Here is a 24,138-nt window from a genome sequence, read left to right as displayed (position 1 = left end):
ATTAAATCCGTACCTTAAGCAGCTTGGGATCACATCTGAAATGAGCCATTTCCTTTGGCTGGAGTGAATAAATAAATTGGATGATGGCTGAGTTGCAGCTCTCTAGAAAGAAGAGGCTTCCTAGGCCTTATTGGGATAACTCAGTAATTGCAGTCAATAATGTCATTGATTGATGAATGACTTAAATACTTTAATTTTCCCCCCCTCACTTTTTTTTCCCCCTCGTACACTGAACGGTATTTTGAATTTGCTGTTGCTGCTGGCTTGAAACACAAATACAGCAGTGCAGAGAAGGATGTCAGAAATGCTCTCAGCAGCTGAAGGGGAGAGATTGGTTGTGGTTTTTTAAATTGAGTTGTGACTCAGTTGGTTTTTTTCACTTCTGGAAAGTCAGAGCTCGACCCCAAACTACCCTTTACCAGTCCGTGTTGTTCCACCTCTTCTTACTCCCTCAGCCTTTATCTCCTTCTCCATGCAAAACATTGTGCATCCAACAGCAAAATCCCTTTATCTTCCCACAAAAATTTGCTGCTGATTACAAGAATATTGCCTGAATTTTGGAAAGGGACCCAGAGCAGCTGCAGAACAGAAAACGCTCCTCAGTTAAACCTGAGCAGACAGAACCTGAAATGGTCAGCTCTGAATGACTTGATTTTTATTTGCTTTCTCTCCCTGTTCCAGAACATTCCACACTTTATCAGTGGCATATTGAAGATTGGCAATGGGATAGAAAATGTGAGTTTTTCTGGTTGTTTTATTTAAGATTCCCAAGCAGTGGTACCAGTTCAATCTGTGCATGGCAGAGGAAGAGTGTGGTTTGGAAACCTGCTGATCCACCTTTGTCCCCAAATTGAACCCAGAACAGAAGTATACTTTTACATTTTTCACCTGGTAAACTTTGGGAAAGTCCTTAATTTCCCTTTTTTCATCAGTTTTTTTTTTTTTTTTTTCCCACTTGCTGGTATCTGTTGCCTGCCCTGTGTGAGCTGCCAAAGCTAAAATAAAAAGATAATATAAAAATAAAAACAAAAGGAATAAAACACAAACACAGAAAATAAAAATCTATAAATATAAAAAATATATAAATAAAGACCAGAATACAGTCTCACAACAGGACAAACAGTGTAAATACAACTCTGTGTCACCCACAGTTGCTGTATTTTGGGTGACATTTGCCTCTCAAGTCCTGTGGGTTTTGATCTTATTTTTCAGCAGTCATCAGCAAGAAGCTTCTAAATCAAATCCCAGGGGGTTTTATATTATTTTGTCAAGAATTTCAGCCCTCAAAAAGATGTTTTTGAATTAAATGATGCTAACATTTGAATGCCTCCCCTGCCTCCTGTGGCACGAGCGACCCGTTGAATTTTGTGGCTGGGCTGTGCTTGGGGTACCCAGGTATTTGTGAGCTGTTCTCTGTTTATCTTCCTTCTTTTTTTTTTTGTTTTGTTTTGGTTTGTTTTTTTCCCATGGAAATAGGGTTTCTTTCAGCTGGAGGAGGCCCTGGATTGGATCAGATGTGTGGGTGATGCCAACATCATGAAGGGCCTGGAGGAGCTGGGGGATTTTGGCCGCCTTAAACTCGTAGCCCTTTTTACTCAGTGTAAGTTTGGAACCCCCTCCCCCCCAGGGAACAGAGCTGGGGAAAGCCATTTACTGTCAGTGACTGTGCAGCACTTCTTGCTCTTGTGTCTGTCATTTTGGGCTTACTCAAGAATAATTATTATAAGGATTCTTGGGGGCAGGTGATAAACCCTTTGTGTCTTGGGTGACTCTTCCCCCCGCTGTCATTCTCTGGATTTTTTTGTCACCAGGGGAACGTTCCATCACTAAAGTCGCGTTGGAAGGTTGTGATTTAGTTGAAGAATTGAAAGCTCTGACCTGTGAGAGCTCCAGGAAGGTGAGAGAAGCTTTCAGAGAGTGGGTTTTGTGCTCTTTTTTTTCAGTTGTTTTTGGGAGTGGGGTTTCTAATGATCAAGGCTTATAAAAATGCCCAAATGATTAAAGATAAAAGCCTCAAAAGCTTGATGAGTCATTGCCCTGACGTAAATAATTGTCTTTGCTTCTCACTGTTGAATTAAATGAGTTTAGTCTCAGCTTCTGAATTTGTTTTTTCTTGGTTTTTCACAGGACAGTGAGTTGATGAAACAGAAAGGAAATGATGAATTTTCCCGCCGAGCCTTCGTTTCTGCAATAATCTCATATACCAGGGCCATAGAGCTTTGGTAAGAACTGAACTGGTTAACTAGGTTGTGTTTTATATATATATATATATATTTATTCAGCTTCTTCAGGTTTATCCTCACTTCTTATGGCTTTGCTTGAGCCACTCTACTCAGAGGCCAAATGATACCTCATAGGAAAAAAAAAAACGCATTTTTCATTCTATTTTGTTTCCCATTATTAGTGATTTGTGGTTGTGCTTTGGTTACTCCAATCAAAAGGGTTTAAAGCTGATCTGAAGTGACTTAACAGCAAGTAAACCTGCAAGGAAATAAGCTCTTTAGAACAACCACTTTGGGTGTTGTCTCCCCGAATATTCTTCCAGCAGAACAATGTGGCCAAGTGTTGCAGATAATCAATCACCTCAGCCCTGATGCAGGAGGAATAAACAAGAACAAATATTTGAAGTGTCTGCTCCTGGCAACTCTTAGGCTTGTTTTTTGTTTTTTTTTTTTTTAAAGCCTTGTTTAGTTTCTTCTCAAAAGGAATTTGCTGGAAGGGGGGGGTAGAGATCAAATGAGAATTTTTCATGAGAGCATTTATAGAGCAGTTTTTCCCCTTCCAGGGGTCAGCAGGGTTGGTGTATTCACTGCTTGTATTATAATCCTGCAAATGCTGCTTTGGTACCTTCTGGTGTGTGTGAAATACTGGGAAATAACCAAAACCCCCACCAGGTTGTTCAGACTGTTTGGGGTTCTCAGGCTGAGGCCTGGAGCTTTATAACTGTGCAGCTGGAAGGATCAGCACTTTGCTGATGTCTTGCTCCAGGTTTTTTATGTCTGTTAAGGAGATTTCTCTGCCTGGGGTTTCCCACAGCAGAGTCCCAGACATCTGATCTCAGGGAGTGATAGTTTATCAGGAACAGCTCGAGCTTGGGGCCTCCAGGAGGGGCTCAGACCAAAGGAATCCTTTACAGACCAGGGTCTTTTCGAGTCTGGAGTCTCCTAACACCTTCTTGGACTCTTTAATTTAATTTAATTTTAAATTAATTTAATTAATTTAAAGCTCCCCTTCCCTCAGGTTTGAGCAGGGCCCACTCAAACCCACTTGTGCGCAGTTAAACTTCACATCATCACCCCATTTCTGATACTCTCTGAGTAACCTTATTTTAATCTCGCGGGGCAAGAATACCTTTTGGTCCCAAATTCCAGCTGATTTCAGCCTTTTCCCAGTCAGCTGAGTTAAGGCTGACTGGTGTCCAGTGACTCAGGGGGGGAGCAAACCGAGAAGGGCTTTGCTGGAGAAAGGGGAGGGAGGAGCAGAATCCAGGCGGGAGAGCGAAGGAAATCCCGTGGCTGGTAAAGAACAGAGGAAGTCCCGTCATTTCCAGGCACTGGAGAGCTCAGAATTACTTGAATTTGCTTGGAAGTTGCATCAGTGGGCCCCAAACGTTACCAATTATTGCACAATTAAGGTGAACATCCTCAGTGGTTTCACTTGTAAATCTGGGAGGGGTTGAGGAAGCTGCTGTGTGTGGTTGGTGTGGAAAATCCACTCTTTTTTTTTTTCTTTGTTTTTTCTTTTCTCCTGAGGCTTTTCAAAAGTAATCTGTGCTTCTAACTCTCCAAAATGTTTATTTTTTTTTTTTTTTAAGCCGTACAAACCACCTCCTGTATGGAAACAGAGCTCTCTGCTTTATCCTCACAGGAGACTATGGGTAAGTAAATCCTTTATCCCCCTGAAAGGTGGGGGATCTGCAGTTAGAAATGGGCACCACGAAGAAGAAAAGAGTATTTTAAAAGCTGAAATAGAGAGTTATTCGTGACTCTGTGACTGGAGTTGCATGTGGTTATGGTTATATGTGTCATTTGTTATTTGTGTTTTTATGGTGCCTGGGACACCAGCCTGCAGATTTTCCCAAAGTACAAACAATAAACTCCTTTTCTTTTTTCCTCCAAGGAGAGCTGTTGCTGATGGGAAGAGAGCCATTATTTTGAAGCCTGATTGGCCAAAGGTGAGTTCCATGTTTAAAAAAAAAAAAAAAAAAAAAAAAAAAAGGAGATCTCATTTCAAGATTGTCTTTTGTTGGGGTTGTAAATCAAGATGAAAACCCAGGGGTGGCTTTTAATGACAGAGGAATTCAAAGGACTGAGAGTTCTGCCTCAGTCAGCCAAGTACAGTTTGTATATTTATATCACAAGCAGGTCAAAATAACATTTTTAAGCGTTGTTCCAAGGTGTTCTGCGTGTTTACAGGCAGAAGAAAACGTTTATTTCGTCGCGCATGGCTGTGTTATCACCTGTTGGAAAGGAACACTTGCAGTCCTTACAATAAAAAAAAACCCATGATTGATGGATTTCCCAATTCTCTTGGCCTGAAGAAGAGCAAATAATGGATTAAAAGTAACTGTTGAGAACAGGGGAAAAAAGCAAATTTGCTCTTTCCCAGAGCCAGATGTTGCAAACTGCTCCACTGGAGAGCAGTTAGACAAAATCTCACTTTTTTTTTTTTTTTTTTTTTTTAACTGTAATTTTTTGGACTTTTAACCTGTGTGAAAAAAAAAAATAAAAAAGCTTGAAATTCTGATTCCTGTCCCTGTAGGGTCACCACCACTTCTGCAAGGCCCTGTCCTTGCTGGGGAGGCACCAGCAGGCCCTGGAGGCCAACGAGAGGGCTCAGGAGCTCTGCAGGAACGGCCCCGAGGGGCTCAAGGAGCTCGTCCAGCAGCATCAGCAGCTGAAAAAGGAGTGGGAAGAAATGAATGGTATTTTATTTTATTGGTTTTTTTTGATTTTGAGATCTGCCTTCAGCACAGCAAAATTCCTTTGGGGGTGATTTTCCTTTTAAACCACTTATTTTTAGTGTTTTTTTTTTTAATTCTCCTTTCTTGTGTAATTTTCCACAGGTCCCAAACAACGTAAGCAGAAGGCAAAGAGGTCTCTGCTGGAGAAAAAGTGAGCAATTGTTCATGTTTCCTTCTTTTAATTGGCAGGTCTCAATGCAGTATTGATATAATTAGTAATAGAACAATATTAATAATAGACAGCAATAAAATATTAAAAAAATTATAATAGTAATCACGCTCAATGCTTAACATCATTTAAGCAATGCATAGCAAAAAGTAGATATCAATATATAAATATATATATCAATAAGTGATATCTATCAATAGATGGATTGATATCTATCAATAAATAAAACTGGAAGGATTAAATTCATCCCAACTGCAACCAGTTCTGATAACCCTGATAGAGGCCTCCTGGGAACTAAATAAACCATCCTGAATGTCTAAGCAGCAGGTGGTTATTGATTTGCGTTATTAGATATTTAATTTTTTAAAAATACAAATGTAATTCAATTCCTGTCCCTTTTGCAGAAAACAGTGCTGTTTTTTTGTTGTTGTTGTTGTTGTTGTTGTTGTTGTTTTGTTGCTGTATTTTTGCTCAGCTTCGGGCTGTGTAATTTGATTTCTCATACCTTCAAATTACACATATTCATGAAAAGATCATATCTTTTAAATGTGCTGGTGGAATTGCACTTCTGTGAGGGGCAGACTTGTTGGATTAATCCCTTTTTTTTTTCTTTTATGTGACACGTTTGGAATGTGCCTTAAATATGGAGAAAAGGAGTAAGAATTCTCTCTTTTTTTATGTATCAGAGACTGCAGTTCTTCAAAATCTCACGGAATGACCTCTCAGGGGCAAAAAGAAATAGAAAAAAACAGAAAGAGAGCACAGGCTGATGCCAAAGGTCCTCAAAAACAGGATGCCAAGGTGAGTTGTGCTGGAATTGCAGGATTAGCAAGTGCCTTGGTTTCTCTCACCCGCCTGGAACGTGTTCCTGGCACTGGGTTTTAGCAATTGTTCACTTTCCCTGTGATGTTTGGCTGCCAAATCTGTGCTCAGAACTCGGGATTTCCAGGAGCTGACAGGTGTCCTGCCTCTTACACTCGTTATTAATTTACAGAGGCATTTGGACTCTATCACTGTTATTTTAAAATAACAAATTGTTACAATTTCACCTCCGAAGTGGGTTATTAAAAATAAGCTAAGTAATGTAGAGAACGGTGATGATAAATCATCTGAATTAACAGCAAGACCCAAACAATTTAACACACACACACACACGTGAAAAAAAACCTGTATTTTTTCAGAGGAGAGGTGGGCAGGGCCTGATGACGTGAGAGTGGGGAAAACGAAACCAAAGCAGGAGGGCAGAGGGCAGGAAATGAAAGCTGGAGCCTGTTGGCAGAGAAAAGGAGCTGCAGAAAGCACCAGGAGTGCTCAAAGTGCTTTAGGAATTTTTTTTTGGGGGGGGGGGAGAAGGGTTTATTGTCTCACAAGAGCTTTCATCTGCTTGCATGCCACGAAAACCTTTGTAAATGTAGGTCTGTAAACTCGTTTGTCTTCCTTTAGGGTGAGCATTTCTGTGAAAAAAGACTTGCAGATGATATTAAATTGATACAGATTTTGAGGGGGGAGGAATCTAAACTGCACAACTGCACTTTGAATAATGAAATTACTTGTCTTTGCCTCTTGATTTGGGGCCATAATTTAGCACGTTATCACTGGGGGTTTCTCTGCTTAAATGGTGGTTCTCGAGGGTTTTTTTCCCCTTTGCTTAAATCCAGTGGGTGAGATGGGTTTGGGTTTTGTTCTCTGATGTGTTTGCCGTTTAGGTGACTGACACCCAAAGACCAGAGAGCAAAGTTTCCACGCTGGAGTTGCCACAGAGTGAGTTTATTTTTATTCTTTTATCGAGTCTTGAGTCGTTTCTTCCTCTGCTGTTGCCGTAATTAATAACCCAGGGAGCATCTGACACGATTTTCACAACAGGAAGGGATGATGTCTCACTTCTTTTCCTGTTACTCAGATGCTTCTTCTCTTCTCTATTTCTGTCCTGATTCCCTCCTGCCTTTGCAGTTTGAATCTCCTCGATGTGGTTGAATTCAAAACTGAAACTGGAACTAAAAAGTGACCCCTGAGTCACAGGCTTAGGAATGCTTTCCCTCCTCCTGAGACAGCTTTGGGATCTAAGGGGAATCTAACTTTAAGAGGAGTCTGTGGGTAGTTTCAGTATTTACGGTTCATAGTTGGTGTGGTTTAATTGTTTATGTTTGGGTTTTTCAGTGGATAAATCACTTTATAGAGGGAATTCCAACCCCCCCTCCCCCAAAAAACTCCCACGGTGCCAGAGTTTCACTTGTCTGGACTGAAAGTGAAGTGCAAGAAGCTCTGAGCTTCAAAGTGAAATCTTTTCCTAGATTTTTTTTCCTTGGGGTTTTTATCACCTGCTCTGGCTTTCCCAGAGATATTGTGGGTGTCCCTGGATCCCTGGAAGTGTCCAAGGCCAGGCTGGACAGGGCTTGGAGCATCCTGGGCTGGTGGAAGGTGTCCCTGCCCGTGACAGGGGGTGGCACTGGGTGATTTTAAAGGTTCCTTCCAACCCAAACCACTCTCTGACTGTGAAGAAACCACGAAGTGCTGAAGGAACTTGATGCCAAAAGCATGAACTGGGGAAGGTTCTCGGAAAGGGGAAGTCAAGCTCTGGAAGACAAACCGGTTTTGGGGATGGTGGGAAGGAGCGAAGTGAGAGGTGGCACACGGGAGTTTTTGGGAAGGGGGGGGTTGAAGTGACCAGTGAATCCAGACATTTTGCTGAGCAAGAAGGTGTGGCCTGAATGCTGATGGAACCTGAGAACACGTTCTGAACCAGAGGTTTATTGAGGCAGTGGAAAAGATGAGCAGCGAGGTTTCGGGACCCGCCCACTCAGTGATAAGCAGGGACTGGAAGTGATTCCCTGGCTCCAGGGCACTCCAGGGACAGTTGGAGTTCTGCTCACCTGGCAGCAAGACCAGATCATACCAGTGCCTTTGGAATGTGGCAAGAGAGAGAGAGAGACCTGTGCATCCCCTTGGCTCCAGCAGCAATTTGGAGATTTGGGAGAGTCCCTTTGCTTTCTGAATTCCTTCTTCAGGACGAGTCTGGGTGCAGCTGGATCCAGTCTTAGGGACAGACCTGGTTTAAGGGTTTATAGAGGTGCAGTTGATCCTCTATACAACTTTGTCCCTCAGGATTAAGGATGGCAAACCAGATTTATTTGCACAGGTAATATAAATCCTATAAATAATTTCAGTTGATGGTGGTGGTGATTAGACTAAAGGGCTTGAATCAGAGTTATCTGCTACACACTGTAAGTGGTTGTAACTGCTGTTTTTTTAATTAAATCAACAAAAGCTAGCCTAATGATTGCTGTTTTTCAGCCTGGAGAAGAGAAGGCTCCCAGGAGACCTTCCAGTGCCTAAAAGGGGATTAACAGAAAGCTGGAGAGGGACTTTCCATAGGGGCAGGTAGTGGTGGGACAAGGGGGAATGAATGACCTTGAGCTGGAGCAGGGCAGGGTTGGATCGGATATTGGGAAAAAATTCTTTCCTGTGTGGATGGAGAGGCAGCAGGACAGGTTGCCCAGGGAGTGTGGGGAAGGGGCAAGTGTGGCAGAAGGGATGGCTGGATTTTAGAGGAACTGAGGAGGGAAGAGGGAACTCAAGAGATCAGAGGTCTGTGCAACGTGTTGAGCGTAGTGATTTCAGAAAACTCCTGTGCGTTCTGCGTTTGTTTTTTATTTTATTTTTTTTTCCCATTTTGATTGCTTTATTTTCATTTTCTGTTTTTTTCCTTTCTCCTCCCCCCTCGTTATGGGGAACAAACCGGTTGATTTGAAGGGAGGAGTCAGCTCCCAGGGACTGCCTGATCCGAGGCTGCTGGGGGTGGGAACAGCCACAGCCTTTTCTTTTCTTTGCCTTTGTTCACGTAAAGGCTTTAAGACTTGCAGGAGTTTTAATGGAAGGGAACTTGATGGCACATTATCTTGTCTTAAAGTTACTGAGTTTTTTAACTCATTTTTCAATTTATTTCGTGCTCTCTGTCTTCATGATGTGCCTTTTGGATCATGTGTATATTTATGTCAAATATCTCTGGTCCCTCCTAATGGAAAGTTCTAGTGAAAGTAATACAGCTAATATTTTTAAATTTTTATGGGGTAAGTAAATCGTGTTTGCTGTTGAATTGATGTATCTCTCCTGAAGTGTTTTAACTATAAGTTACCTTTTATTGAGAAGTTTTTTTTTCACTTAATCTGAAAGTAGGATTTAAGTTGGGTGTTCTGTGGGAGGAGTTGTTTCTGTGGGAAATGTTTCTGGTATAATTTTTTTGTTGAATGGCTTTTAAAATTATTAGACCATTCAAGGAAAAAAAGAGTGTAGGTTAATTTCTTCTTTCGGTGGTGAGGGGGTTTCTTTTGCCTCCCTGAAGGTTCTGTTGTGAATGGCAGATTGGTTCCTTATGTATAATGAAGAAAAAGTGGCAAATCTCTACCTCTAAACGGTGCAATGATGAGATGCTGGAAGTGTTTCCTGGCTTTCCAAAGGATTATTGTTTTCCATCCTTTAAATATCTCCGTGATGAGGCATTTCTGGTGATTATTAGCGTAGCTTTGGGGTTTTCATGGGTCTGAACCGACACCTCTTGGAGAAACGGTTCACAGGACAGGTCTGAACATGCCCGGCCTTTGTGAGCCTTGAGTTTTGTTCTGATTCATTGACATTTCGTGTCATTAAATATTTTTTTAATGAGCAATGACTTCTGGCACGAGGTTATTAAGGTGTGCACGCATTTGGTTTAACTTGAGGAATGATCCCGTGAGAGGGGGAGGAATGATCCCTCTGGCTGGAGGGAGGTCCCCTCGGGATGGGTGGGTTCGTGCTTTTCCACGGTGTCTCCCAGGATTTTGTGCCCCCTGATTTAAAACCCTTCTCTGAGCATCATTAAATAAGCTTTTTTTTCTTTTCCGATGCTAAGACTTTATGTGTGAAATTAAGAGCTCCTTTATCCCCACGCTGGAGTTTGTGGTAGTTTGGCAGAAGCGTCATAATGAGCGGGGGAAGATTGAAGGATTTAGGGGAGCCGCACCTCATTTTTTGGGTTCCAGGGGCTTGAAAAGCTTGACCCCAAACTCCTGCCCGGGTGGCTGAGTCCAATGTGAGGAACATCTGGGTGTCTTCTCACCGCTGGGACTTGAAATTGTTGAAAATTAAAAACCCTCCCGAGTCAACACGGGCACAAGTCGGTGCCTGATGTGTGGGGGGTTCGGATTCCACGGGAAACGCCGGAGAGGGAATTTTGGAGTTGCTGGTGTGGCCTCCTGGGTGTGACTGTCACAACAGAGAACTGAACCCTGTTTTCCACCTGGTTGCTCAGGGACTGTTTGCTCAGTAACAAAGTTGTGGAGGCGTAAATTCCGTGTCGGGACTCGGGACGGGAAGTCCCGGGGGTTGGAAGTGGAGCCGCATCCCGGGATCAACCCCCTGTCCCGTCTGTGGGATCCGGCATTTCCAAACGCACCGATTTTGGAACCAGGGGGCACCTCCCTCTGTTTACACATCTTTTTGCCTTTCTGAGGTTGAACTTCAGCTCTTGCGGTTTCGGAGCTGCGAATTCTTCCTCGTGAAAATTCCACCACTCCCCGTGGAACTTGGACTTCCACAGGGATCCGTCACCCCCCGCAAAAATTTGGGACTAATAAATAATAATATCAGCTCCAGTTCTGGAGAACAGGCTGATTTCTTTAGCTTGGAGTGTAATAGTTGGGATATTGTGGAGTCAGGTCGTGCCTTGCAGAATTTTAATTTTATTCTGTTTATCTGGAGTGTCCTTCCCCCTTTCTGGGTTTAATAAAATCCGACACTGCCTAACAAAAAATATCAAATTCATAGGATGATGCTCAGGGGTGGCTTTTAGAAAAAAAACTTATTGGTCGTCTCAGTTTTCAACACTGTCAATTTTTATCATCGGTTTGGAAAGGAAAAACGTGAGTTCCAAGTGCCCCTTTTTTTTTTTTTTTAAATATTTTAGGTGATGATCATCTTGTTTAAAACCCTTTTTCTCATTACAGACCAAAGTCATCAAAATAAAAGAAGGCAAAAACCCAAACCTGGTGACTCTGAAAAAATGAGGTAAAAAAATTACTATTTATTTTGAAATTTGTTATTACTTTGAGTTATTTTATGTAGCACTTAGAAAAGACTTAATGTCCCTTTGGACTTGCTGCTTTTTTGTGGTTTTTTTTTTTTTACATACTGGTAGCTGGGGGAAGTTCCCAAAATTCCAGTTTTCACAAAAAACTAGAGTTACTACTTGAAAATTAAATATTTTCCACAGCTGAGTTGAATTTAATCAATGAATAACTTTCACTTAGACTTTTAGTTGTTTGCAGGCTTGAATTTCCACTTCATTCAATAATTTCACTTAAATCAATACCTAATTTTAAGCACAGAAATACTCCCTGTATGGGGCATGCTGAGTGTAAATGAGCGTGTTTTGTGGTTTAGGACCAAAATTAAATTAGTTGAGATAAAAAGCACTAATAGATATTTACTTTGAAATAGGAAAACTTGTATTAAGTGATAATTTTTCCAGGCAGATTTCTCATGTAGGAGAGTCCAAGCCTTCAGGAAAGCTGATTATTCCCAATCTTAATCGAAGTGTGACCACAAATTCAGCTGATTTTTAATCTGTGATTTTTAATTTATTACAGTACAATCCCATAAAACTCACACTGTTTCTTGAAAATAAATTTATGTTCCAAGGATATTTATAAACTCCTGTCTTTTGTAGGGATCACCTTGATTTGAAGAGGGAGTCTAAAGCCGTGGAAGATAAAAACCTCTGCCCTGTGCCACAGGTGACTGGAAATTCAGTGGGATGTGACCTGAAATCGGAATTATTTGGCACCTTTCGCTAACCACGTGCAAAATCTCGGTTTATTCCTGGATTTAACACTTTGTGCTGAGCGTGGCTTTGGTCAGGAGGCAAAAATCGCGTGGTTACACTGATTTATTGTTGTCTTGTTGCTTCTCCTCCTGTAATTAGTGCAACAAAACTCAGTCGAGTCTTGGACTGACTCAGCTAAAACCAGGAGTTTGCAGCTCCCCCGGCTCCTCATTTGGAAGAAAAAAGGACAAAGTTTACTGGGAATCATTCAGGGATCTCTGATTTTTTTGGCGGGATGTAGGCACCAAAAATCTCCACTCTGATTAATCACCTCACGAGACAAAACTGGACTCAGGAGAAGCTTCAAGTTCTACCTGCACCAAGACATTTTATTTTCTTCCAAATACCCATTTTTGTTTTGCCAATTCATTACCAGTATCAAAAGGAGCATTTTAATTGGCTTAATCTGCTTTTTATGTGGTGTGGCTTGGCATTAAATTAATATAGTTCTGTTTTACGACTTTGTGCTCCATCAGCATTAAGCCAGTAGTCCTGGGAAGTTAAAATCAGTGTTAATTATTTAAATCTCCCTGCTGGAAATTCCTGCAGGCTCCAGGAATTATCAGGAGTTAAAACAAAATAACAGAATCAACTCTGAGCAGTCTTTGCCAAAGACATTTGTGGACAAACTAGGAGTGTAAAAGTGAGGGGAAAGCAGAAGTCTGGGTCGTGATTTTGGTTTTTTTGGTTTTATATTTTAATGTGTAAGCAAAATTAAAACGATGCTTGAACTTAATTTGAAGCTTTGTGGAGGGGAAAGGATCTGAATTTAGAAGAAAATCTGGATTTTTGTGGTTTTTTTTAAGGGATTAGCAGCAGGAGGACCATGGAAATCTTAGAGATTTTAGAAGTAAAATTAAAAGTTTTGTGAAAACGGAACCGATTTGCTGCTCTGACAGTGGAATTGTGGGAGAACTGTAGGAAATAGAGAATTTCCAGTTGTCCCTTGGATAAGTTTTGCTTTGAAAAAAAAAGGAAAAGGAGGGGAAAAAAAAAAAGGGAAATGCTGCTTTCCTTCGGACTTACTGCCTCCCTAAATATTGCAGATGGATTTCAGTGCAGAGGACGTTAAAACCCCCAGGAACAAGGGATTTACAGCCTCCAGGGACGAGTGTGCCGGTGATAAACCCACCCCTCTACCCCTGCTGAGAGCTGTGGATGCTGCAGAACGTCAGGTAAGCTGGGAGGAATCATAAGGATTGACCTGAATAATTGGAGTTTGTGCATCCAGCACCCTGTTTGCCTCTCTGCTTTCCACCAAAGTTGTGTTTATTATTGAGTTGCTTTAAAAAATTCCCCCCAAAAAAAATAAAATTACGGATAATAATAAATGTCTAAAATTTTAAAAATGCTGTTTTCTTGTGGATTTGCTGCCTTTTCAGGTGTCCCAGGTGGATTTTAATGCCTTACCAGAAGGGGTGACGTCCCTGGCTCGGGATGGTTGTGCAGCCCTGATGGAGCAGCAGTGTCACAGTGCAGAACAGGCCTTTTCACAGCTGCTCAGCATTCTCTATACTTCCGAATTTAGGGTAAACTCAGAGGGATGACTCGAGTTTTTTGGAGTGATTTTATTTAGAGTCATTATTTTAATCAGTAATCTTTATTATCGAGCTGTTGGCTGCAGTGCCAAGTATTTTGCTGGTAATTGTGCCAAGGATAAAACAGGATAACCCCCCCCAATAATTACACGGGATGTGGTTTTGATGATGTTCAACATAAAATGGGCATTTCTAGATGTAAAATGTGAAAAAAAAAAACTTACCAAAATAATATCTTTATAGGAGTAATACAAGCGACATTGATCAAATAACTGTGCTTCATTAAAAACTGCAGTCTGTTGGTGGTTGGACTTGATGACCTTAAAGGGTCTTTTCCAACCTAAATAATTCTGTGATTGTCAGATTACCCTTTATTCTTAATGATGTAGGGTAAAAGTGATTTTTATTCTTCAAGTTTGATGGCAAATACTGGGAAATTTGGTGTCTGTATGTCTACACCCACACTGACCCAACTGTCAGCCTGGGTTTCCTTAAGTTAATATATAACACTTTGTACAATGTTTTTTTGTTTGTGCTGCCACTATAATTTGACTTTTTTTTTTTTTTTTCCCAGTATATGAATATTCATAATATTAATTATGTCATAATCATTTATGGACATGCCACTGCCCTCCTGGGAATAGGACAACCTGAGGTAGGACATGAAGCTTGGTTTTATATTTAAATACTACTTTTATTCCGACCTCAGTGTCTTTAAAAAAAGGCAAACATTCAGCTCCTAAAACAGGAGACAGAGTTTTGATTTTTTTTTTTTGTTCTGGAAAACAACAAATTACTTTGCTGTTTTCCAGAACCAAAGGCAAAACTCTGGAGCTGTTTGGGTTTGGGTTTGTTTTGTTTTGTTTTTCAGGTTGGTTTGGGCATTTCTTCCTGCAGTGTTGACAATATTCAGTGTCTTAAAATGAATTTAATAACCACCTGGGTGTTTGTAGCTCGAGTTTCTCAGCCACTTAAATCCACTCTTTCGGAGGGAGTCTGTGTTGACAGAATAAGTTTTGTTGTTTTTTTTCTTTTTAAAAAAGAGAGGAAACTTCTGTGATCACAAGGCTGTGCAATTCCATTTACTGATCAAGGAATAGGGCGCCCTGACCCACTGGAATGGGGCGGGGGGTTAAAAAAAAGAGAGGAAAAAGTGGAAAACTTCTGGAAAAGCACCTTGAATTTTGTGTCTTGTATTTCTTTTGAAGGCGTTGGCAAAGGCCGAAGAGCAGTTTAAGAGAATAATTGAAGAAAACCTCGATGAAAGGTGCTTTTGTTTGGCACACTATGGAATCGGGAGGGTTTACCTCAGGCAAAACAGGTTGGTGTGCTGGAAAACCTCAGTATTTGGTAAAAAAAAAAAAAAAAAAAAATCCTTTTCATTTGAGGAATGAAAGGGGGTGTTAATGGGGTGTCAATTATTCCGTGTCAATCACTGAATTCCTCCATCGGGATGATTTATGGAGTTTGCTGCTGCTGAGGAGCAAAGGAACAACTTGGGGGAACAGGGAAAAGGACGGATCAATCAGCTCATCCCTGCAGTCGAGGAGGAGGAGGAGGAGGAGAGGGGGGGGAAAGAGCTCGTGGGAGAAGAACAAAAACCTTTGTTCCCGTGGAAAAAAAAATGTAGCGAAAAGAAAAGCTTAACTTATCTGAGGGCCTGGGGAGGAGCGGCCTTGGGCCGAGACAAGGCGGCTGCCTCAGTGAGTCACCCCCTTCCCCGGGACAGATAACAGCGATGTTTTCCCGTTTTCCCGAGCCAAAACACCAGAGGGAGAGAGGGGGGAGTGTTGAGGTGCAGGGACAGGGCGAGGAACAAACTGAGGGATTTGAGCTGCTTCAACCCGCGGATTCCCGGCGGGGGTTTCCTTCCCAGCATCCCGAATCCAGGAATCGCTGCTGTGGGGGTCGCGATGGTGACAGCCCCGTGTGGCGATTGCCGGGTGCAAACCCTGGGTTGTGATTTTTGGCGCTTCGTGTTACGGCTCTGCCTGACCAAAAATCCCGTCATAAAGCTTGGGGTGGGGTGACCTTGGCTGGCTGGGAGACCTTTATCCAGCTGCGCTCCCTCCCTCAGCACAGGAGATGGAAAAGCTCCGGGGTGGGGGGGTCGAGACAAAGGCAGGGAGATCACTTGCTAATCAGCCATTAGACTCAACAGTGAGGCAAAACAGCTCGTTGTCCCTTCAGATAGAGCTGGATGGTGGGAAACAAAGCGAAACAACTAAAAATCACCTTTTTCTACCCCTCTTTTATTCCAGGCTCGACCTCGCTCCCTCATTCCAGACTCCTCTCCCTCCCGCTCCCCCTGAGCTGCCCAGAGGGATGGGCCATGGGGGGAGGTTTTTTTCCCCTTAGTCTCCCCACAGGTTGTTTTGTCCTTCCTCGTCCCTGTTTTCCCTGAAGTTCTTTGCCTGAGGGGCTCTGCTGTTCCCCCGGGGTGGGTTTGTTGTATCCAGCTGGATCTGGGGCAGCCCTGGCTTCTCCTCAGGGAATGGTCCTCCCCTCCCTGCCCAACCTTGCCTTGTAAAGCCCATACAATGCCCAATTAAGTGAGTTTTGATATTAAACCTGAACCCCTCCTCACGTGGAACATCTCAAAGGGCTGGGCAGGGCGGGTTGGATGCTGAGAGGGGATTCCTGGGTGCAGTCTGAGTTCCAGGAGCTGCCTGCATCCCAGTCCCGTGGTTGTGGCTCTTCTTTCCTTGGCAGTTTTGACCCAAAAAGTTGCCTGTGGAGGGGACAACACCTCTGGCCACCCAGCCTCCCCCAGGCAGAGCTGCTCCCGTGTTTGCACTACCTGAATTCAAGGAAAACCTGTCCCTTCCCTGGCTGAGCAGGGTTGAAAGTCACTCCTGTACACACACACATGTCCTCGCTCTGCATTCCCAAACACTCCCAACATCCGTGGATCCCTGGAATGTCAGCACAGGCTCTCAGTCTGCCTCCTATCCCTGCCTGGATGCTGAGCCCTTTACCTGGCTCACAGCTTGAATCTTTTATCCCAGAGATTCCTTCAACAGGGAATTTAAGGAACCAGGTGTCCTCTCCTCCCACATAACCCTCGGATGCCACTGTTTGCTGCTTGGATGACGTAAAGAATTGCCAAAGACTGTGCAGAAGTTGCTCGCAGAGGACCTGAACAAGCTGTGCCTGTTTCCAACTGCAGATTTGCGCATGCACTCGATCAGTTCCTGAGATCAAAGCTGATGATTGATTTCAAGATGGTCCCTGGGGTGTTAACGTGGCCGGCGACAACTCAGGTCATCGAGGAGACACGGACAGAGAGTTTGCAGGTGTGTTTATCCTCATCCTTGTTATAAATTGAGACCACAGATGATCAAAGTACCAATTAAAATTTATTAATTGCTGAGTAATAGCAAGCGGAATATGAGCAAATGCAGCGCTGGGCGACAGGGGGTTCACCGCCCCACCAACTGCCGCGCAAAGCATCGAAATAAGTCCCTTTTTATGACTTCTTGGTTCCGTTTTCTTGACGTAGCGGTAGTACTCTTGCGCATGCTTGGGCTGTTACTAAGGGGTCTTTTCTGCCTTCTGGTGGTCGTTGAGGCTGAAGTAAGACATCTTCCTCGTGTGTCCTTTGTTTCCCCTTTTGTTCTTGATAGCAATTGCCTCCTTATATGGATTGTCCTTGTAACTCTAAGAACATTTGGCAATCCTGTCTCTTACAAAACTATTGCATAGTCCCTTGAGGTTTAATTAGTCTAGTATTTTTAGCAATAGATACATCCTGTTTGATAAACTACATCTCCCACCTTAATTTATTACACTCCTCCTCCTCTTTCTGCTCCTCCTCTTTCTCCTCCTCCTCCTCCCTGCCTTCCACAATCCACACCCAAGAAAGATGGGGGTGAAACAGAAATGTGGGAAGGATCCCATTAGCAGCATAAGCTCTGTGTCAGGCTCTGTGCTCGGGCATTTCTGTGTAATACAGTTCTGATCTGCTCCAAGCATTTCCTAATTTCTCCATGGAGGAATTTCTTCCTGGAAAGGATTGTTAAGCAGGCAGGGAGGTTTGGAGTGCCCAGCCCTGGAGGTGTCCAAGGCAGGCCTGGCTGTGGCACTCAGTGCTCTGGGCTGGGGGACAGGGTGGGGATGGGGAACAGGGTGGAGTTACTCAGTGTCTGAGCTTGGCTGGACCACCCAGACCTGTTTAATTTTGGGTAGAAGGAGCGGTTCTGTTGTTTCCTAAACAAGAACTGACCCCAGGATTTCTCAGAGACACCCCCGCCCCTCCTTCCCCAGAAATCTGGTCACAGTAACCCACCAGTGGTCTGGGACCTCTGGAGAGCATAATGGGAATATCTGACAGGGTTTACCAGAGGTCTAGTTGGTTTTAGTGATGTTTTAGTGTGAACTCAAGGCCAGCACTGTGGCACTTGCACTGACTTCACATAAATCCACTGGGCATAGATCTGTCCTTCCCTCAGAGAACGTTCTGGGAGGTCTCCCTGGCTCCCCAGGGGCAGGTCTGAGCTATCCCCAGGATTGTACTTGATCCTGTAACGCAGCTCCCAGGTGAGACACGCTCTGGGAAACTTCAGAGAGAGAGCAGGACGCTCCATTTTCATGGAATTATCTCAGTTAATCTGGCTCCTCCTTTCGGCAGCGGAAAACTTCCCGCAGTTGGGATTGCTCAGGGTGTAAAACGTGGGCTCAAGAGAAACCTGCTTTTTTTTATTTTTTTTTTTTTTTTTTTTAATGTGAGGACTCAGCTGACAGCACTTCAAACAAGCTTGGGAATATTTTGGCCATAAAAGGACAATTTTCCGTGGCTTTTCCCTTAGAAAAGAGTTGTTCCTCTGGTGTTTAGTCAGCTGCTTTTCCGAGGGGGGGTTTGTGTCTCCCTGCAGAGCTCCCCAGGAACCTGGAAGTTCATCCTGAATTTTCCCAGATTTCCAAGCAGTTTTGCCTCCCATCCCTGTGTTTCCCTCAGATGGCTTTGAGGAGCTGTATCGAGGAGTGCAAGTTCCCTCCGGAGCCAGACGCTGTCTGTCGGTACCAGCAGTGCCACGGCCACTCCAAAATCCAAATATTTTTCACAGACCCGGACTTTAAGGTACATTTTGAGGGTAAAGGTAAATTTAGAAGGGTTTGAGGAGTAAAACTTGATGGTTTCTAACCCCCCCCCCTTTCATGTTCCCTGCTGTTAAGATGAGCACTGTTTTCTGCTGTGCTTTTCCCTCGATTTTGTTAATTTTCCCTAATGTTTGTCAATAAAATGTGTTGAGTTTTGTCCCATTTCTCATTGTCAGGGTTTTATCCGTGTTATCTGCTGTCAGCAGTGCAGGGTGGAGTTTCATATCAGCTGCTGGAAAAAGCTGAAGACAACAAGCTACAGCGATAAAAATGATAAAGTAAGAGCTTTGGCGGGCCCCAGGCATTTTGATCGAATTTGTCTTGTTGATATTATGCTTTATTTATGTTATTTATGTCATGCTGAATGCAGTTGTATAAAATGCAGGACCGGTGTGAAACAGAAGGGAAATCAGGCAAGGTGTGAAGGCTTAAAAGTATTCTGAAAGTTGATTTTTTGGTTTTTTTTGAGTGGGAAGTTGAAGGAGGGACTTTGGGAATAACAGGGATGTGTCCCAGATCTCCCTAGATTTTTTGATTCAATTTTTTTTTTTTTTAATTGCCTCCAATTAAGAAACTGTGATTAGTGTAAGAGCACAGCGGGTGTGCCTGGATTTTAAATCTCTTTTGTTTTGTGTGTGTCGTTTTCTCCCCCAGGATTTCCTTAAGGAATTGTGTTTTACTCCTGATTGTAAAGGCCTTATTTCAAAAATACTTATTTTCAGTTCTTCTGGTCTGCTAAAATGTGAAGTAAGTATCGTTGTGTTTTATATGAAAATCATCTCTAAAATACTGAGATAAAGCAAAGATGAGAATTGAACTCCAAAAAAAAAATTAAATTGTGCTGTCTTTAACTGTGGAATCTGAACATTATTTAGGAATATCAGTTCCCTTCCAGCCTCTCTTTCCTGCTGATTTGGATGCTCCATCCCAACTTGCAGCAGTGACAGATAATTTTAGTTGCACCTTCAGGGGGTTTATTCCTGTTCTCTTTTGCAGTGTTATTTTGCTGCTTTCCAAACGTTTCTGGGGGTTGGGTGCAGCCAGGTTTGCTTTATAACCCAAATTTAATTAATGCCTTCAATTAATAAATCGAATTCGTCGCTTCTTTTGGTAGTTTGAACAAAAAATCACCAAGCCCAGGGGACCACCAAGGGCCTGTATTAAACAGAAATGTTCAAGGTAAGATCTCTGCTGCTTTAAATCCATTTGAGAACAAAGCAGGGCTCTCTAGGACTGATTTTCGTGCCTTTTTTGAGAGTTGCTAGAAGAACACCAGTCCTTTGGAAAGGCTGTTCTTGCCCTTTTTGATAAACCCCAAAAGTTCTGGTGAGGTACATTCTGATCCAATTACACAAGCACTCAGAATTGTTCCACAGAATTTACTGCCTCAGCAACTCGGTGTGAACGCTTAAAAAGTGTAAATAAAACCTGTATTTAATGCTGTTCCTTCAGTTATTGAGAGGCAACAACTGAGTTTACACTTCTGGGTCAAGTGAGGTTGTAAAAGACGCGGAGAGGAGAAACAAGATGGATTTTTAAGAATTAAGGAACTCAAATGTTGGGTTCAGAACGCCGAGTTATAAAAACACTGAGGTTAGGGGGAAAAAAAAGGAAAAAAAGTGTTAATTCTAATTCAGACATCTCTGATGGGAGTAAAAATCGCTGCATTGAGGACATCTAGACTTCAATACTTGATTTTTTTAAATGAAACTTCAGTGAAATTTCGCGGCCTCCTGAGTGGTGAATGGAAACCCGCCTTATTCCATTTGTATTTTCCAGCCCGCTATTTGCAGGGAAACGGAGCTTTTTGGCTGTTGTAAGGCCTGGCAGATAGTAACTGAGATGTGGCAGATAACTGAGTTAGTGCCAGGCTCGCTGCTTAACGGGCTCTTTTTCAGCATCAGGAAGTTGAAAGCCAAGCAGGAGAAAAAACTGCGGCGGAAACGCGCGCGGGAAGAGGCTCGGAATTCCGCCAGGAGGAAAGCGGAGGAGAAGCAGGAGGGGAAGGAACGCTCCGAGCGCGGTCCCAGCCGTGGTAGGTGGAAGGTGGATGCTCTGATTTCTTCAGGGGGAGGTTGGCAGGGGCTGCCCAGGGAGGTTTGGAGTGCCCAGCCCTGGAGGTGTCCAAGGCAGGCCTGGCCGTGGCACTCAGTGCTCTGGGCTGGGGGACAAGGTGGGGATGGGGCACAGCTTGGATTCGGGAGTGGTTCTGGAGCTCTTTCCCAACCTGAATGGCTCTGGAATTCTGGGGTTCTGAGTGACCACGAGGCAGCAGAACCACCACGCTGAAAATCCCAAGTCCGATGCACTGATATGGAACATAATCCCCCTCTAAAAGACTCGTGTTTTTACTTGAATTTAGTTTTTATTTCAGCTCTGGTTTTTAATTTCCAAATAACTGTTGTTGTTTGGAACTGTTGCAGGATTAAGTTCCTTGCGGAAAACCTTGGTTCTCCCTTGGCTGGTTCGTGCAGGATCAGCCCGAAGTGGGGGCAAAGGCTCAAATTCCAAGTTAAAATTCCTATATAAAAAGGATTTCAGGAACAGCTTTAAAAAGCTGGGACACCTTTGAGGGGGAAAAAAAAAAAAAAGAGGAAAAAACAAAAGGATCTTCTCTAAGAAAGAATGATATCAGTGACTTGGAAAGTGTATTCCAGAGGATTGGGGTAAAATAAAATACTGAAATGTTAAGTTTGTGGGCAGTTAATGCTTCAGCTTCTGCTGGGATGTTGGGCTGCACCGCCCTGTTTCAGAGCTGTGAACATCCCCTGCAGCTTGTCAGGGCAAACCCCAGGGCTAAGAGAAAGGGGGTGATGTCTGAAAAATTAATTTTTTTTTTTGTCTGTGTTATTAACTCAGCATATAATTAACTCCAGTTCCTAGAAGGATTTAATGTTAAATACATATATATATATAATTATTGATGCTCTGTAATTTCAGGGCGGTGATAAAGCAAATAATTATTAACACCCCTGAGTCTGAATCACCTGTACTTTAAAATTGTGGGTTTTTTATTGTGGTAGAGACGTGAAATGTTGTTTATTTTGGGTGGGTTTGTGTTTTTTTGGTTTTTTTTTGATTCCCACTGTAGGTTATGGCCCAGATTTCTCTGCTGGTGACCGGGTCCTGCAGCACCTCAGCCGGAACTCGGAGCAGATCCAAACAGCAGTTGCTGATGCTGCCAAGTTACTGAAGGAATTACTGTCCTGGTTTGTCATCAGCGAGGAGGATTACACCTCATATTCCCAAATCAGCAGCAAGCCCAGGGAAGTGATGGAGCAGCTCCTCAGCCACTTAATCCAGGAAAAAAACCGGGTCAAAACCAGGGGGTTCATCCACGTGCTGAGCCAGCTGGAAGGAGTGGATCCCAAACTGCTCAAGTGGCTGAAGCACCTTAATAACTTGGGTGGGTTCACCTTCATCAGTCAGAGGAGAGGATTTTCCACTCTTCCTTTCCCTGTTTTCCCGCTCTTCCTTCCTTAATTTCAAGTGGCAAAGTCAAGCTTTCCTGGTTTTGCTCCACCTGCTCCCTAGCCAGGATCTCTGGAGGGGAAAGTGCAGCCTAATGTGGGCAGGAGGGAAAGTGGGGAGATATGGAGCAGGTTGATTTTTCTCCTGTTGTCTTTAAATTCCAGAATAGTCTAAAAGGGGGAATATTTGCATAAATAATCAGTTCCTGGAAAGCAAACCCTGGTGGGGTTTTAGTCATTAAAGTTTAGCTGACTGTGCTAAATTTGGGAGTCCCTTGCTGTGGTGCCTTGCTGTGGTTTCCCTGCTGGATTTTTTTAATTGGATGAAGATTTTTTCCAGGTAAACCTTGGAGGATATTTGGGTTTTCCTCATTCTGCTCTGTTGCATCCGTGTCCTTTCAGGGATTTATACAGATTCGTTACACAAATCATAATTTGGTGTTGATTAAAATTGACCTAAACCCCGTGTGTCAATTTTTTGTTTCCATTTTCATGGTACAAAAGTGTTTCAAGCCACTGGATATTTAATTTATGGAACTAAGTGCATCCCTTTGGAGAACCAAAAAAATCTGCAGCTGGAATGAAACGTTGGGTTTTATTTTTGTTGTTTTTTTTGTTCCAATCTCTTTCAGGTCTGACAGCAACAAAAAACTTCCTCCATCAGTACGAGCAGTCACTGCAAGAGCTTGACTTTGCTGTTTTAGCCACCCTGTGGAACCAGAAGTATGGCAGGAGATTTGATTATGTGCCAGCCCCTTGGGAAAAGCAAGAGATTTGGGAATATTTCCTAAAGCCCCCCTTAGAGAAATCCCGTTGTTTTATATGGCTTTTAGAGGACAACAGGGAACGTTTCCCGTCCCTTCATCCAGCTTTGGATGAATTCTTTGATAAAATGGGTGAGTAGGCAAAGGGTCCCTCCTGGACCGTAAATAAGTATTTATTGTGAAGTTTTTTAAGCCTGAAGTTTCTGCAGCTGCATCTTGGAGATGCTTTGGTGGTGTTTGATAGAGGATTATAGCGACAATTCCTGTAATTTCACAGTTTGTAATGGTAAATCAGAGCAAATACTGCCATTTCTGTTAACCAGTGTGACTTTCATCCTTTCAACAGATGACCCAACCATTATATTAAAGAAGCAGGGAAATGAAAATATATCAGTAAGTGAACTTAAATTGGTATTTGGGATCACTTTTTGATGTTTTAAAGAAGTGCTCAAGTGAACAGAGATGTGCACTCGTACAGCCCCATCCTTCAGGCTTGATGAGGGGTTTAGTCTGTTGGTTCAGCTCCCTTTTCTTAAATCCTTTGATATTTGAATTATTTATATTAATAATCATCATCATAATAATAATTCTGAGTGACTTTTTGATTGGTGTCTTGGTTCAAATCCATTCCAAGTGGCAGAAGTATATTTTGGATTTCAGTTAATGACGTGTTCGAGACACTCTCTACAAACCCAAGATTTACTTTTGACACTAAAAACTTCAGAGTTAATTAATTAATGTACATGTTAATAAAATGTGGTTTGTGTTTTTTTTTTTTCCCCCAATTCATTCCATGAATTGGAAATCCAAGAATGAAATGAGAACTATTACAATGGAAACTATTTTTGTTTCAGTGTTATTTATAGCCTGTTAGTAATTACTGTGAGTAATTATGATCTATAATTAAGGTCCTGCTAAGGAGTTAATTAGCATTTTAATTCCTTCATCTTTGAATATCTTGGAAAACTGAAATGATTCCAGATATGCAATTTGGGCTCTGAGTAACGAGTAAGGAGCCGAAAGAATAAAATAACACAATATTCTGCTTTTAAAAAAAGTCAATATTTTGAGTGTTCAAAGAGGAAAATGACGAATAAAACAGGTCAAGCCTTTCAAAGCTCTGGTTCTTTTTGTATTTTCCCTCCTGGGGGTGGAGTGGAGAGAGGGAGAATTTCACCACCTGAATTTTTGGTGGGCAAACCAGAGTGACAATCAAAAGATTTACCTGCTGGTTTTGGAAATGCGGCAGAATTTTATTCTGATTTTTAAAAATAAAAC

At 42.6% G+C, this 24,138-nt stretch overlaps 1 protein-coding gene and 1 long non-coding RNA gene across 2 annotated transcripts in view; one reads left to right on the top strand and one right to left on the bottom strand.

Annotated features, from left to right (window-relative positions):
• The window catches only part of TTC3 (tetratricopeptide repeat domain 3), a 42,933-nt gene that overhangs the window by 3,622 nt on the left and 15,173 nt on the right, over positions 1–24,138 (top strand). The window contains exons 5-29 of the mRNA XM_027907943.1: positions 682–735; positions 1,477–1,600; positions 1,812–1,897; positions 2,128–2,222; positions 3,815–3,877; positions 4,120–4,174; positions 4,762–4,924; positions 5,066–5,114; positions 5,819–5,933; positions 6,839–6,893; positions 11,111–11,171; positions 11,833–11,899; positions 13,035–13,163; positions 13,371–13,517; positions 14,101–14,181; positions 14,735–14,847; positions 16,696–16,822; positions 18,484–18,606; positions 18,803–18,904; positions 19,281–19,373; positions 19,741–19,805; positions 20,525–20,661; positions 21,718–22,032; positions 22,729–22,992; positions 23,207–23,253. Coding sequence (XP_027763744.1) covers positions 682–735; positions 1,477–1,600; positions 1,812–1,897; positions 2,128–2,222; positions 3,815–3,877; positions 4,120–4,174; positions 4,762–4,924; positions 5,066–5,114; positions 5,819–5,933; positions 6,839–6,893; positions 11,111–11,171; positions 11,833–11,899; positions 13,035–13,163; positions 13,371–13,517; positions 14,101–14,181; positions 14,735–14,847; positions 16,696–16,822; positions 18,484–18,606; positions 18,803–18,904; positions 19,281–19,373; positions 19,741–19,805; positions 20,525–20,661; positions 21,718–22,032; positions 22,729–22,992; positions 23,207–23,253 — 2,730 coding nt within the window. The remainder of the gene's footprint in view (positions 1–681; positions 736–1,476; positions 1,601–1,811; positions 1,898–2,127; positions 2,223–3,814; positions 3,878–4,119; positions 4,175–4,761; positions 4,925–5,065; positions 5,115–5,818; positions 5,934–6,838; positions 6,894–11,110; positions 11,172–11,832; positions 11,900–13,034; positions 13,164–13,370; positions 13,518–14,100; positions 14,182–14,734; positions 14,848–16,695; positions 16,823–18,483; positions 18,607–18,802; positions 18,905–19,280; positions 19,374–19,740; positions 19,806–20,524; positions 20,662–21,717; positions 22,033–22,728; positions 22,993–23,206; positions 23,254–24,138) is intronic.
• Positions 4,865–24,138, bottom strand: part of LOC114070496 — a 22,467-nt gene continuing 3,193 nt past the window's right edge. Inside the window, exons 2-3 of the long non-coding RNA XR_003573928.1 lie at positions 11,404–11,408; positions 4,865–4,875 (exon numbers count right to left, since the gene is read on the bottom strand). This is a non-coding gene — a long non-coding RNA (uncharacterized LOC114070496). The remainder of the gene's footprint in view (positions 4,876–11,403; positions 11,409–24,138) is intronic.

The sequence above is a fragment of the Empidonax traillii genome, unplaced genomic scaffold (assembly GCF_003031625.1).
Source record: "Empidonax traillii isolate 1590-97213 ecotype Southwest subspecies unplaced genomic scaffold, ASM303162v1 scaffold1581:size117717, whole genome shotgun sequence".
Lineage (NCBI taxonomy): Eukaryota > Metazoa > Chordata > Aves > Passeriformes > Tyrannidae > Empidonax > Empidonax traillii.
The sequence above is the reverse complement of the archived record's forward strand: the minus strand, read 5'-3'. Positions and strand labels throughout refer to the sequence as shown.